We start from the raw sequence: 12,283 nt of genomic DNA on the forward strand, positions 1-12,283 counted from the left end.
ATGAGCACCTTGATTAGAGATGGGTTTTTTTTTAGGGAATCTCAGGACTGCTTCTTGAAAAGATGCCCTGTCTCACCAAATTAGATTAATTTTTTTTTTAGGAAAGTTACAATTTGCTGTATGTTGGAAGCCCAGTCAAGAATGTGTATCTAGACTTTCAAAAAGCCTTTGACAAAGTGCCACACAAAAGTCTATTAAGCAAGGTTGAGTCCTGCCTGGTCCACATCCCTGGGGTCTACCTGCCTTTCATCCGCCACATTCCTGGGCCACAGGAGCCTTTTTCTCTTTGCCAGATTTTCTACACTTCCCTTCTGCTATAACCATTCACACCTCCTCTGGACCCACCTTTTGTTTCTATACTTGTCTCATCATCACTTCCTTTTGCCTTGCCCCATCATCGCTTTTGTCATTCAATTAATCCTGCCCTCAACCCTATTACAGACGTCTCTCTTTTGTTCTTTTCCTACCCCCTTCTCTGCACTTGCTTAAAAGCTTTTTATCTCCACCATCTTCCAGTTCTGTTGCAAGGTCATCAAACTGAAAAATTAATTCTGTTTCTCTTTTTACAGATGCAACCTGACCTGCTGAGTGTTTCCAGCATTTTCTGTTTTTATTTATTGTTTAAACTATTCCTGTATTGACACTGTATCTAAATAGGATTGTACCTACCTGAATATCTCCAGGGTCTTGTGGTCAAGGACCAGGTTTGTGTTACCAGCCAAGTCCAGCTCCTGCAGGGTAGCTGGAAGGGTCTCAGGCATCAAGATCTCTGTAAGCTCATTACAGCTGAGGTCAACTAGCTAAAACAGGACCAAGAAAATTGGAGTTAAATATGTTCGTGATAACACTGGTACATGCTGCGAGTGAACAATAATGTTTGCTTAACCACTTACCAACACAGCAAGAGAATGAGTGAGCAATAGATAAAATTAACAGTTACTCAATACAGTTTAGCTCAAACTACACACAGATAAAGAAGCAGAAGAAAAAAATCTGATTAAGTAAGGATTATTGACTGGAAGCCCACATTATTTTAAGGTGTGGAGTTTTTTGTTTAATTTATTCGTTCATGGGATGTGGGCGTCGCTGGCGAGGCCAGCATTTATTGCCCATCCCTAATTGCCCTTGAGAAGGTGGTGGTGAGCCGCCTTCTTGAATTGCTGCAGTCCACGTGGTGAAGGTTCTCCCACAGTGCTGTTTGGAAGGGAGTTCCAGGATTTTGACCCAGCGACGATGAAGGAACGGCGATATATTTCCAAGTCGGGATGGTGTGTGACTTGGAGGGGAATGTGCAGGTGGTTTTCTTTCCATGTGCCTGCTGCGGGTTTGGGAGGTGCTGTCGAAGAAGCCTTGGCGAGTTGCTGCAGTGCATCCTGTGGATGGTACACACTGCAGCCACAGTGCGCCGGTGGTTAAGGGAGTGAATGTTTAGAGTTTAGAGTTCACTGCAGTAGCTGCTTGCTGCCATCTGACTATTTCAAACTGCAGCAGGGAGAGGTGCAAAGTTTTGTTTTGAGTTTCCACGCTGAGTCAAACTCGATTACAATGCAGATGCAAACTGCATAAGTGAGTAGCTTAAAAGGACAGGCTAATTGTAATTTACAGAGAGCTGTCATCGACAGTTCTTCAAATTGTGGCACAAGATTGAAACGTACAGTCCCCTCATCACAGTGTGAAAATTAGAAACTGGAGAAGATAGTCCTCGATTTTCTAAAATATGGGGGTGATTTTAACCCTACCCACCCGAAACCTAAATATTGTTAGCCTATTTATTACACAGAACTCTTTGTCTGAGGCCCATAGTGTTGTGCAGTCCACCACTCAATTTTTGTTAGTGACTAGATTCTAGATTCCACAGCACTGCAACCAAAATAAAATCTACATATATGTAATTGTTTAAAATTGCAATTTCCAACTTGACTTCTGCTTGCATCTTCCCATATAGTTTTAAAATATATTACATAAAGAAACATGATGGCTTAGATTTATTACACCAGCAGGAAAACCAGATACAATATGGAAATTGGAAAAGAGAAGTGTATTTTGGGGTACATTAGAAGGTTTTGGACACATTAGCAGCAATTTATTAGAGGCATCCATTATGATACCATGTGCTAATCATACCACAGGCCTACCATTAGAAGGCAAAAATGACCATACAGGGAAGTCAAACAGCATGCATGTGAAGGAATGTGATGAAGAGTACTGAGTGATAGCATAAATAGTAAATGGAGAAGATATAAATGGTGGCTTTGTGTAAAAAGATACTATGTTCTGGAAAAATAAACATCGTGCTAGGGGCGGGGGGGAATACAACACATCATGAAACACCATCAGAACCACTCAGATCATATTTTGCACCTTGATTTCAGGTAAGTGCAGGATCTCTGGAAAGACAGCAATGCTGTTGGAGTGAACGATGAGTGTGTGCAATCGTTTGCAACTGGTGATGGTGGTAGGAACAGCCTTCAGTTTATTCCCACTTAGGTTCAGCTCCTCTAGTAGCTCTAGCTTTGACAGCTTACTGAAAGAAAAGAGTAAAACTAATTAGCATACCAGAGGGATAAAATTTAATTACACCATTAAAACATGCATGTGGAATCACAAAGTCATTACTTGGTACAGGAGATTAACAAATTGGCCTTTCACAACTGAGACCTTGCTTTGAATCCAGCCCAGACCAATGAATGAATATCTCCTCTCTCTGAAGGTCCGTGTGTGAAAACTATGTAGATGTCATTGCAAAATGAATTTGGGCAGCCTTACCCAGTTCCTGGTGAGATCAGGCTCTTAGTGTCAAATTCTGCTGAATTATAGGCGGTTTTTGTTAAATCAACAACTTCAATCACAAAGGTTGTAAAGGATTGTTGATGTGGGATCTTTAAAGAGAGCTTTACTCTGCATCTGAGTACATTACTACTAACCTGAAATTTTCCATTACTAAAAGTATTAAAAAAATGTACTATCCCTGAGAACCAACAGTCAAAAGTTGATGAGCACAATAATGCACTCCATAACAATTGTGTCCATCACATTACTGTGCATATCATATTAGTGTTTACAGGTACAATACATGCTGTTGCAAAGAATGTGGATCTAGTTTTTGACTTCACCCAATCAAAAGCTCAACGGTAGCTCTTAAAGGAATGGTGCAGAAGCTAGTTTTGAATTAAGACCTTGTGGAATATAAGTTTTTAAGGTTGAATAAACAAGTTGCTAAATTAAAAACTAAATTTTGACGGAATTTATTTAGATTTCCTTTTCAGTCACAACTGCTACAGCATTATGCTTAACTTGTGTTGATGTAATTCAAATGAGCAACTAATGTGGCAGTGATGTGCACATGCAGCCAACAGCTGAATTGATTCAATCCAATCATTTGCTCAGCTGCATTTTCAATTTAAGCCGGTAGCAGTGCACTTAATTTGGTACAGTTAAATATGCCATGCCCCCTCCCCATCTCTCCTGAAGACAGTGACCCCTGATGACTTATATTTCTACAGGTGTCAGCAGTTCTCTGTACACACCTCCCTCCACAAAGTGGCCTTTATTATAAGCAGCTGTTCCATCATAAAGGGCATCACAGCCAAGGCAGAAACTGTGTTCATTCAATATTACACAGAATTTACAGCACAGAAAGAGGCCATTCAGACCAACTGGTCTATGATGGCATTTTTGCTCCACACGAGCCTCCTCCCACCCCTCTTCATCTAACCCTATCTGCATATGCCTTTTTCGCTCATGTGTTCATCTAGCTTCCCCTTAATATCCACACATGCACTTTCTAGCAGGACTCACTGGACGCAACCTATTTTCAATAATTTATTATTTCTTCAAAATAGCTTTCCCCAGGTAGACATAAAACAGCCCATTTTGAATATAATTGGTCATCGAGATACGACATTTTAATTGTGAACGAACTATCTGCTCCTCCAAATTGCTCATGACTATTTCCTTTAAGTTGGATAAGTTTCAAAACATAGGTAAAATTTATGATTGGATAGATATTAGTTCAGCAGTTACTGATTCCTTGCTATACAAAGAGAAATAGTGCTTTACCTGGCTGGGAATGACTGAAGCTGGTTGTAAGCCATATGGAGGACCCGAAGGCGTGGATGTCCAGTCAGCACTGGCACACACTTATCAGTCAGGTTGTTCCCTGTTAAATATAGCTCTTGCAACACACTGAGACTCTCTTCAGTATCACTGTTAGGAGGCAGTGATTCCAGATTGTTTGCAGACACATTGAGACATCGCAAGCTAAAAGAAACAAAAATACATTTTTCAATGGAGTACTTGAAATATTGCTTGATTTAAAAAAAAATTCATTCTTGGGATATGGGCATCACTGGCAAGGCCGGCATTTATTGCTCATCCCTAGTAGTTCTTGGGAAGGTGGTGGTGAGCTGCCTTATTGAACTGCTCCAGTCCATGCAGTGAAGATGTTCCCACAATGCTGTTAGCTAGGGGGTTCCAGGATTTTGACACAGCAATGAAGGAACGGCGATATATTTCCAAGTCAGGATGGGATGAGGCTTGGAGGGGAACTTGGAGGTGATGTTCCCATGCACCTGCTGCCTTTCTGGCTGGCGTAGGTCGTGGGTTTGGGAAGTGCTGAAGAAGCCTGGACAAGTTTCTGCAGTGCATCCTGCAGATAGTACACACACTGCAGCCACTGCATGCCAGTGGTAGAGTGAGTGGATGTTTAGGCTAGTGGGTGAAGTGCCAATCAAGCGGACTGCTTTGTCCTGGATGCTGTCAAGCTTCATTTGTTGTAGCTGCACCCATCCAAGTAAGTGGAGAGTATTCCAACATATTCCTGTTTCGTGCCTTGTAGATGGTAGAAAGGCTTTGGGTAGTCAGGAGGTGAGCCACAGAATACCCAGCCTCTGCCTGCTCTAGTAGCCATGACATTTATGTGGCTGGTCCAGTTGAGTTTCTGGTCAACGGAGCCCCCTCGGTTGATAATGATGGGTGACTCAGCGATTGTAATGCCACTGAATGTTAAAGGTAAGTGGTTAGGCTTTCTCTTGTTGGAGGTGGTCATTGCTTGTCACTTGTGTGGCATGAATGTTACTTGCCATTTATCAGTCCAAGCCTAGATGTTGTTCGGGTCTTGCTGCATGCAGGCATGCATCATTATTTGAGGAACTGTGAATCATGCTGAACACTGTGTAATCATTAGCAAACAGTCTCACTTCTGACCTTATGATTGAGGGACGGTCATTAATGAAGGTGCATATAGTTGCGCCTAGAACACTGCCCTGAGGAACTGCTGCAGCGATGTCCTGGGCTGAGATGATTGGCCTCAAACAACTACAACCATCTTCCTTTGTACCAGGAATGATTCCAGCCACTGGAGAGTTTTCCCCCTGATCCCACTGACTTCAGTTTTACTAGGGCTGCTTGATGCCACACTCAGCTAAAACAGCCTTGATATCAAGGGCAGTCACTCTCACCTCTGGTATTTAGCTCATATCCATGTTTGCTTATTATAAATACAATATATATAAAAAATAATCACATAAGAACATACCCCACAATATTTGCAGATCAGCTAGCACCAATTTATCACAAAAATATGAGTGAAAGCTTGTTGCCACAATTAAATGATATTTGATTTAATTTGGTTTTAGGGGTGGAGGAAAGCAATCATTGTTAAAAACAGCATGAGTAGCAGAGGTTTCTTGTAATCAAACTGCAGAAAAAAAAGGTGCGCGCATTCAAGTGATTTACAAATCAAATTGTGCAAGGTAGATATATCTAAACATATGAGCTTATGGTATTCCCCATTTGCAGTCGGTAAACCATCAAACCAAGGTCTCTTAGCTGTCTTTTATGACATTTTAGATAGACCAATGTATTGTCAATTTAAATGAAACTCCGTTAGCAGCATTCTGAAAGGATTTTTTTTAAAAGATCAATGTGTGTGGGGGTAAGTGAATTAAAGCAGGACAGAAACACTTTTTAGGGATATATACATTTCTCTGGGATATCTCATCAGCTGTTCTTCAGGGAGAAGGGAGCGACACATTATATGTTCATTGCATCAGGAATTCTCATCAGTTTTTGAAAAGCTGGTTGCACAGGAAGTTTCCAGACAAGTCACAGAGTTGTTCTCATGACCAAGTTATTTGACATGCGTCAGGTGTTAGAAGATAATCAGATCCTTTCAAATGTTAGAAGTTGGCAGTTAGTGCTCTATATGCCTGGAAGCAAATTAAAAGTACTTTTACAGGCCTAGTGTGAAAAAAACTCCTTTAATCTGGAGTGTCAAATGCCTGTGTGGAAAAATTGAAAGATGGCTGACTTTCCCTGTTCTGTAGTTCTAAAGTCTCTTGTGTCCATTGTGTTATACATTGGTAATACGGGACTCTGTGCAGTGAAGGAGCACCCATGCTACAACCATCAAAAGCTCAGTGAAGAGTTTTTGGGAAGGACTAAGACAATTCAGTGTGTAAGGTAAATATTTGTATTGATTATTCTGTTAAATTCCTTTTGTGCAATTATAAATCACATTTGTTGCTTTTTGGGGTGGGCAGGAGCGCATGGTGGACAGGAGCGCATGGTGGACAGCACGTGCAACCCCAGTACAAAATATCTTGGTAAAAGGCCAACAATTAATCCTGTGCATGCAATTACTATTCACAGTAAGCATGAAAGTGTAAGTTTCATAGGAGGTGTGAGTCTACCTCTAGAAACTGCATCACGCTGTGAACACACGAAGGAGTGGAGAGTGAGCACCATGATAACAGAGTACTGTTTAGCAGCTGGTAACAGGACATGGTCATTAAAAAGGATCAATGCTGCCTCCCCTAGTAGTACCTGAGTCATGCAGACCACGAAGCAGCTGATCTCACCCAGGGCGCGAACGGCCCTGCAATTGGCCTCCATACCCTGGGTGAAGGAGGGGAAAATCTCTGAGTTTCTGCTCCTGACCACTATTCAGCTACCCCAGATAGAAGTATGCCTTTGTAGATGTGAGGTGAGGACAGCTGAGAGGAGCCGAGCCGAGCGGAGGGAGCGTCCGATAAAAGGCGGGATTTCAGAGCGCTGAGAGGAGCCGAGCCGAGCGGAGGGAGCGTCCGATAAAAGGCGGGATTTCAGAGCGCTGAGAACAGCTGAGAGGAGCCGAGCCGAGCGGAGGGAGCGTCCGATAAAAGGCGGGATTTCAGAGCGCTGAGAACAGCTGAGAGGAGCCGAGCCGAGCGGAGGGAGCGTCCGATAAAAGGCGGGATTTCAGAGCGCTGAGAACAGCTGAGAGGAGCCGAGCCGAGCGGAGGGAGCGTCCGATAAAAGGCGGGATTTCAGAGCGCTGAGAACAGCTGAGAGGAGCCGAGCCGAGCGGAGGGAGCGTCCGATAAAAGGCGGGATTTCAGAGCGCTGAGAACAGCTGAGAGGAGCCGAGCCGAGCGGAGGGAGCGTCCGATAAAAGGCGGGATTTCAGAGCGCTGAGAACAGCTGAGAGGAGCCGAGCCGAGCGGAGGGAGCGTCCGATAAAAGGCGGCATTTCAGAGCGCTGAGAACAGCTGAGAGGAGCCGAGCGGAGCTGCGACCGAGTTCGAAGTGACGTCAGGAATCAGATCGGGACGCGACACAGGGGAGGCACCTGATTGGTGAGTAGGTTCAGGTGAGTATTTCTCCTTATCTACAGTAACTGAAGTGAAAGGAAAGGGAAGGTCTGCAGGTCTTATAGGAAGTAGCGTTTATTTTTTAGTGAATCAAGGTCCCTAGTGTAGTTAACATTATCTAAATTGAGAACAATTTAAAGGAGTAAACTCCTTAAAGGGAGTGGTAAGTAGTTTTTCTTTCCTTTTTTTTTCTCTTGACACTGTAGTTGTTCTTAAGCTAATTTAAGGGTTAAGTCATGGCAGGAGATCCCAGCGCCGTGTCATGTTCCTCTTGTGGGATGTGGGAATTCAGGGATCCTTCCTGTATCCCTGATTCCTTCACCTGCGGGAAGTGTGTCCAGCTGCAGCTATTGTTTGACCGCTTGACGGCTCTGGAGCTGCGGATGGACTCACTTTGGAGCATCCGCGATGCTGAGAAAGTCGTGGATAGCACGTTCAGTGAGTTGGTCACACCGCAGATAAAAATTACTGAGGGAGATAGTGAATGGGTGACCAACAGACAGAGGAAGAGTAGGAAGGCAGTGCAGGGGTCCCCTGCGGTCATCTCCCTCCAAAACAGGTATACCGTTTTGGATACTGTTGGGGGAGATGGCTCACCAGGGGAAGGTGGCAGTGGCCAGGTTCATGGCACCGTGGCTGGCTCTGCTGCACAGGAGGGCAGGAAAAAGAGTGGCAGAGCTATAGTGATAGGGGACTCGATTGTAAGGGGAATAGACAGGCGTTTCTGCGGACGCAACCGAGACTCCAGGATGGTATGTTGCCTCCCTGGTGCAAGGGTCAAGGATGTCTCGGAGCGGCTGCAGGACATTCTGGAGGGGGAGGGTGAACAGCCAGTTGTCGTGGTGCATATAGGCACCAACGATATAGGTAAAAAACAGGATGAGGTCCTACAAGCTGAATTTAGGGAGTTAGGAGTTAAACTAAAGAGTAGGACCTCAAAGGTAGTAATCTCAGGATTGCTACCAGTGCCACGGGCTAGTCAGAGTAGGAATGACAGGATAGCTAAGATGAATACGTGGCTTGAGAGATGGTGCAAGAGGGAGGGATTCAAATTCCTGGGCCATTGGAACCGGTTCTGGGGGAGGTGGGACCAGTACAAATTGGACGGTCTGCATCTGGGCAGGACTGGAACCAATGTCCTAGGGGGAGTGTTTGCTAGTGCTGTTGGGGAGGGTTTAAACTAATGTGGCAGGGGGATGGGAACCGATGCAGGAAGTCAGTGGGAAATAAAGTGGTGACAGAAACAAAAGGCAGTAAGGGAGAGTGTACAGAACATGACCGGACAGATGGTCTGAGAAAGCAGGGCAAAGACCAAGGGAAGACTAGATTAAACTGCATTTATTTCAATGCAAGAAGTCTGATGGGCAAGGCAGATGAACTCAGGGCATGGATGGGTACATGGGACTGGGATGTTATAGCTATTACTGAAACATGGCTAAGGGAGGGGCAGGACTGGCAGCTCAATGTTCCAGGGTACAGATGCTATAGGAAAGATAGAGCAGGAGGTAAGAGAGGAGGGGGAGTTGCGTTCTTGATTAGGGAGAACATCACGGCAGTAGTGAGAGGGGATATATCCGAGGGTTCGCCCACTGAGTCCATATGGGTAGAACTGAAAAATAAGAAGGGAGAGATCACTTTGATAGGATTGTACTACAGACCCCCAAATAGTCAACGGGAAATTGAGGAGCAAATATGTAAGGAGATTACAGACAGCTGCAAGAAAAATAGGGTGGTAATAGTAGGGGACTTTAACTTTCCCAACATTGACTGGGACAGCCATAGCATTAGGGGCTTGGATGGAGAGAAATTTGTTGAGTGTATTCAGGAGGAATTTCTCATTCAGTATGTGGATGGCCCGACTAGAGAGGGGGCAAAACTTGACCTCCTCTTGGGAAATAAGGAAGGGCAGGTGACAGAAGTGTTAGTGAGGGATCACTTTGGGACCAGTGATCATAATTCCATTAGTTTTAAGATAGCTATGGAGAAGGATAGGTCTGGCCCAAAAGTTAAAATTCTAAATTGGGGAAAGGCCAATTTTGATGGTATTAGACAGGAACTTTCAGAAGTTGATTGGGAGAGTCTGTTGGCAGGCAAAGGGACGTCTGGTAAGTGGGAGGCTTTCAAAAGTGTGTTAACCAGGGTTCAGTGTAAGCACATTCCTTATAAAGTGAAGGGCAAGGCTGGTAGAAGTAGGGAACCTTGGATGACTCGGGAGATTGAGGCACTAGTCAAAAATAAGGAGGCATATGACATGCATAGGCAGCTGGGATCAAGTGGATCCCTTGAAGAGTATAGAGATTGCCGGAGTAGAGTTAAGAGAGAAATCAGGAGGGCAAAAAGGGGATATGAGATTGCTTTGGCAGATCAGGCAAAGGTGAATCCAAAGAGCTTCTACAAATACATAAAGGGCAAAAGGGTAACTAGGGAGAGAGTAGGGCCTCTTAAGGATCAACAAGGTCATCGATGTGCGGAACCACAAGAGATGGGTGAGATCCTGAATGAATATTTCACATCGGTATTTACGGTTGAGAAAGGCATGGATGTTAGGGAACTTGGGGAAATAAATAGTGATGTCTTGAGGAGTGTACATATTACAGAGAGGGAGGTGCTGGAAGTCTTAACGCGCATCAAGGTAGATAAATCTCCGGGACCTGATGAAATGTATCCCAGGACGTTATGGGAGGTTAGGGAGGAAATTGCGGGTCCCCTAGCAGAGATATTTGAATCATCCACCACTACAGGTGAGGTGCCTGAAGATTGGAGGGTAGCAAATGTTGTGCCTTTGTTTAAGAAGGGCGGCAGGGAAAAGCCTGGGAACTACAGACCAGTGAGCCTGACATCTGTAGTGGGTAAGTTGTTAGAGGGTATTCTGAGGGACAGAATCTACAGGCATTTGGAGAGGCAGGGACTAATTAGGAACAGTCAGCATGGTTTTGTGAGAGGAAAATCATGTCTCACGAATTTGATTGAGTTTTTTGAAGGGGTAACCAAGAAGATAGATGAGGGCTGTGCAGTAGACGTGGTCTACATGGACTTCAGCAAAGCATTTGACAAGGTACCGCATGGTAGGTTGTTACATAAGGTTAAATCTCATGGGATCCAAGGTGAGGTAGCCAATTGGATACAAAATTGGCTTGACGACAGAAGACAGAGGGTGGTTGTCGAGGGTTGTTTTTCAAACTGGATGCCTGTGTCCAGCGGTGTGCCTCAGGGATCGGTGCTGGGTCCGCTGTTATTTGTTATTTATATTAATGATTTGGATGAGAATTTAGGAGGCATGGTTAGTAAGTTTGCAGATGACACCAAGATTGGTGGCATTGTGGACAGTGAAGAAGGTTATCTAGGATTGCAACGGGATCTTGATAAATTGGGCCAGTGGGCCGATGAATGGCAGATGGAGTTTAATTTAGATAAATGTGAGGTGATGCATTTTGGTAGATCGAATCGGGCCAGGACCTACTCCGTTAATGGTAGGGCGTTGGGGAGAGTTATAGAACAAAGAGATCTAGGAGTACAGATTCATAGCTCCTTGAAAGTGGAGTCACAGGTGGATAGGGTGGTGAAGAAGGCATTCAGCATGCTTGGTTTCATTGGTCAGAACATTGAATGCAGGAGTTGGGATGTCTTGTTGAAGTTGTACAGGGCATTGGTGAGGCCACACTTGGAGTACTGTGTACAGTTCTGGTCACCCTATTATAGAAAGGATATTATTAAACTAGAAAGAGTGCAGAAAAGATTTACTAGGATGCTACCAGGACTTGATGGTTTGACTTACAGGGAGAGGTTAGACAGACTGGGACTTTATTCCCTGGAGAGTAGGAGGTTAAGGGGTGATCTTATAGAAGTCTATAAAATAATGAGGGGCATAGATAAGGTCGATAGTCAAAATCTTTTCCCAAAGGTAGGGGAGTCTATAACGAGGGGGCACAGATTTAAGGTGAGAGGGGAGAGATACAAAAGGATCCAGAGGGGCAATTTTTTCACTCAAAGGGTGGTGAGTGTCTGGAACGAGCTGCCAGAGGCAGTAGTAGAGGCGGGTACAATTTTGTCTTTTAAAAAGCATTTGGACAGTTACATGGGGAAGATGGGTATCGAGGGATATGGGCCAAGTGCAGGCAATTGGGACTAGCTTAGTGGTATAAACTGGGCGACATGGACATGTTGGGCCGAAGGGCCTGTTTCCATGTTGTAACTTCTATGATTCTATGATTCTAAGGTTGGGTTCTGCTGTGATGCCCTGCAGTCAAATAGTATGTCAGTACTCACTGTCAAGGCTCACGTGTGAATAACACTACTTCAGCAAAATACCAGAGGGCATTCAGTACCCATAGAACTATTACACAGCAAGCTGTTGATGATTTCAAGAAAGGATGGGAGTGGGGAAGTGAGAAAACAAACGGACTGGTACTGGTAAATGTAAAATGATCAGCAACATTATAAAAATTTATACCCATATACTGAAAAGTCTTGTGCCAAGCATATGTCCATCACACCATGCCATTTAAAGGGGTCACATCTGAAAGTGTCACCTCAGGAGGGCAAAATTAATTATTGACTGAAATGGCAACTTATCTTTTACATCACCAATTAAATATTTGATTAACTAAACATGAACAAATCAAAAGCAGTTGAATACAGTCAATAAATACCAA

The 12,283-nt window shown here is 44.1% G+C and overlaps 1 protein-coding gene across 1 annotated transcript in view; it reads right to left on the reverse strand.

Moving 5' to 3' along the window:
* Positions 1-12,283, reverse strand: part of LOC137333698 (PH domain leucine-rich repeat-containing protein phosphatase 2-like) — a 146,194-nt gene that overhangs the window by 19,194 nt on the left and 114,717 nt on the right. The window contains exons 13-15 of the mRNA XM_067997996.1: positions 4,060-4,260; positions 2,362-2,524; positions 670-800 (exon numbers count right to left, since the gene is read on the reverse strand). Coding sequence (XP_067854097.1) covers positions 670-800; positions 2,362-2,524; positions 4,060-4,260 — 495 coding nt within the window. The remainder of the gene's footprint in view (positions 1-669; positions 801-2,361; positions 2,525-4,059; positions 4,261-12,283) is intronic.

The sequence above is a fragment of the Heptranchias perlo genome, chromosome 16 (genome assembly GCF_035084215.1).
Source record: "Heptranchias perlo isolate sHepPer1 chromosome 16, sHepPer1.hap1, whole genome shotgun sequence".
NCBI lineage: Eukaryota > Metazoa > Chordata > Chondrichthyes > Hexanchiformes > Hexanchidae > Heptranchias > Heptranchias perlo.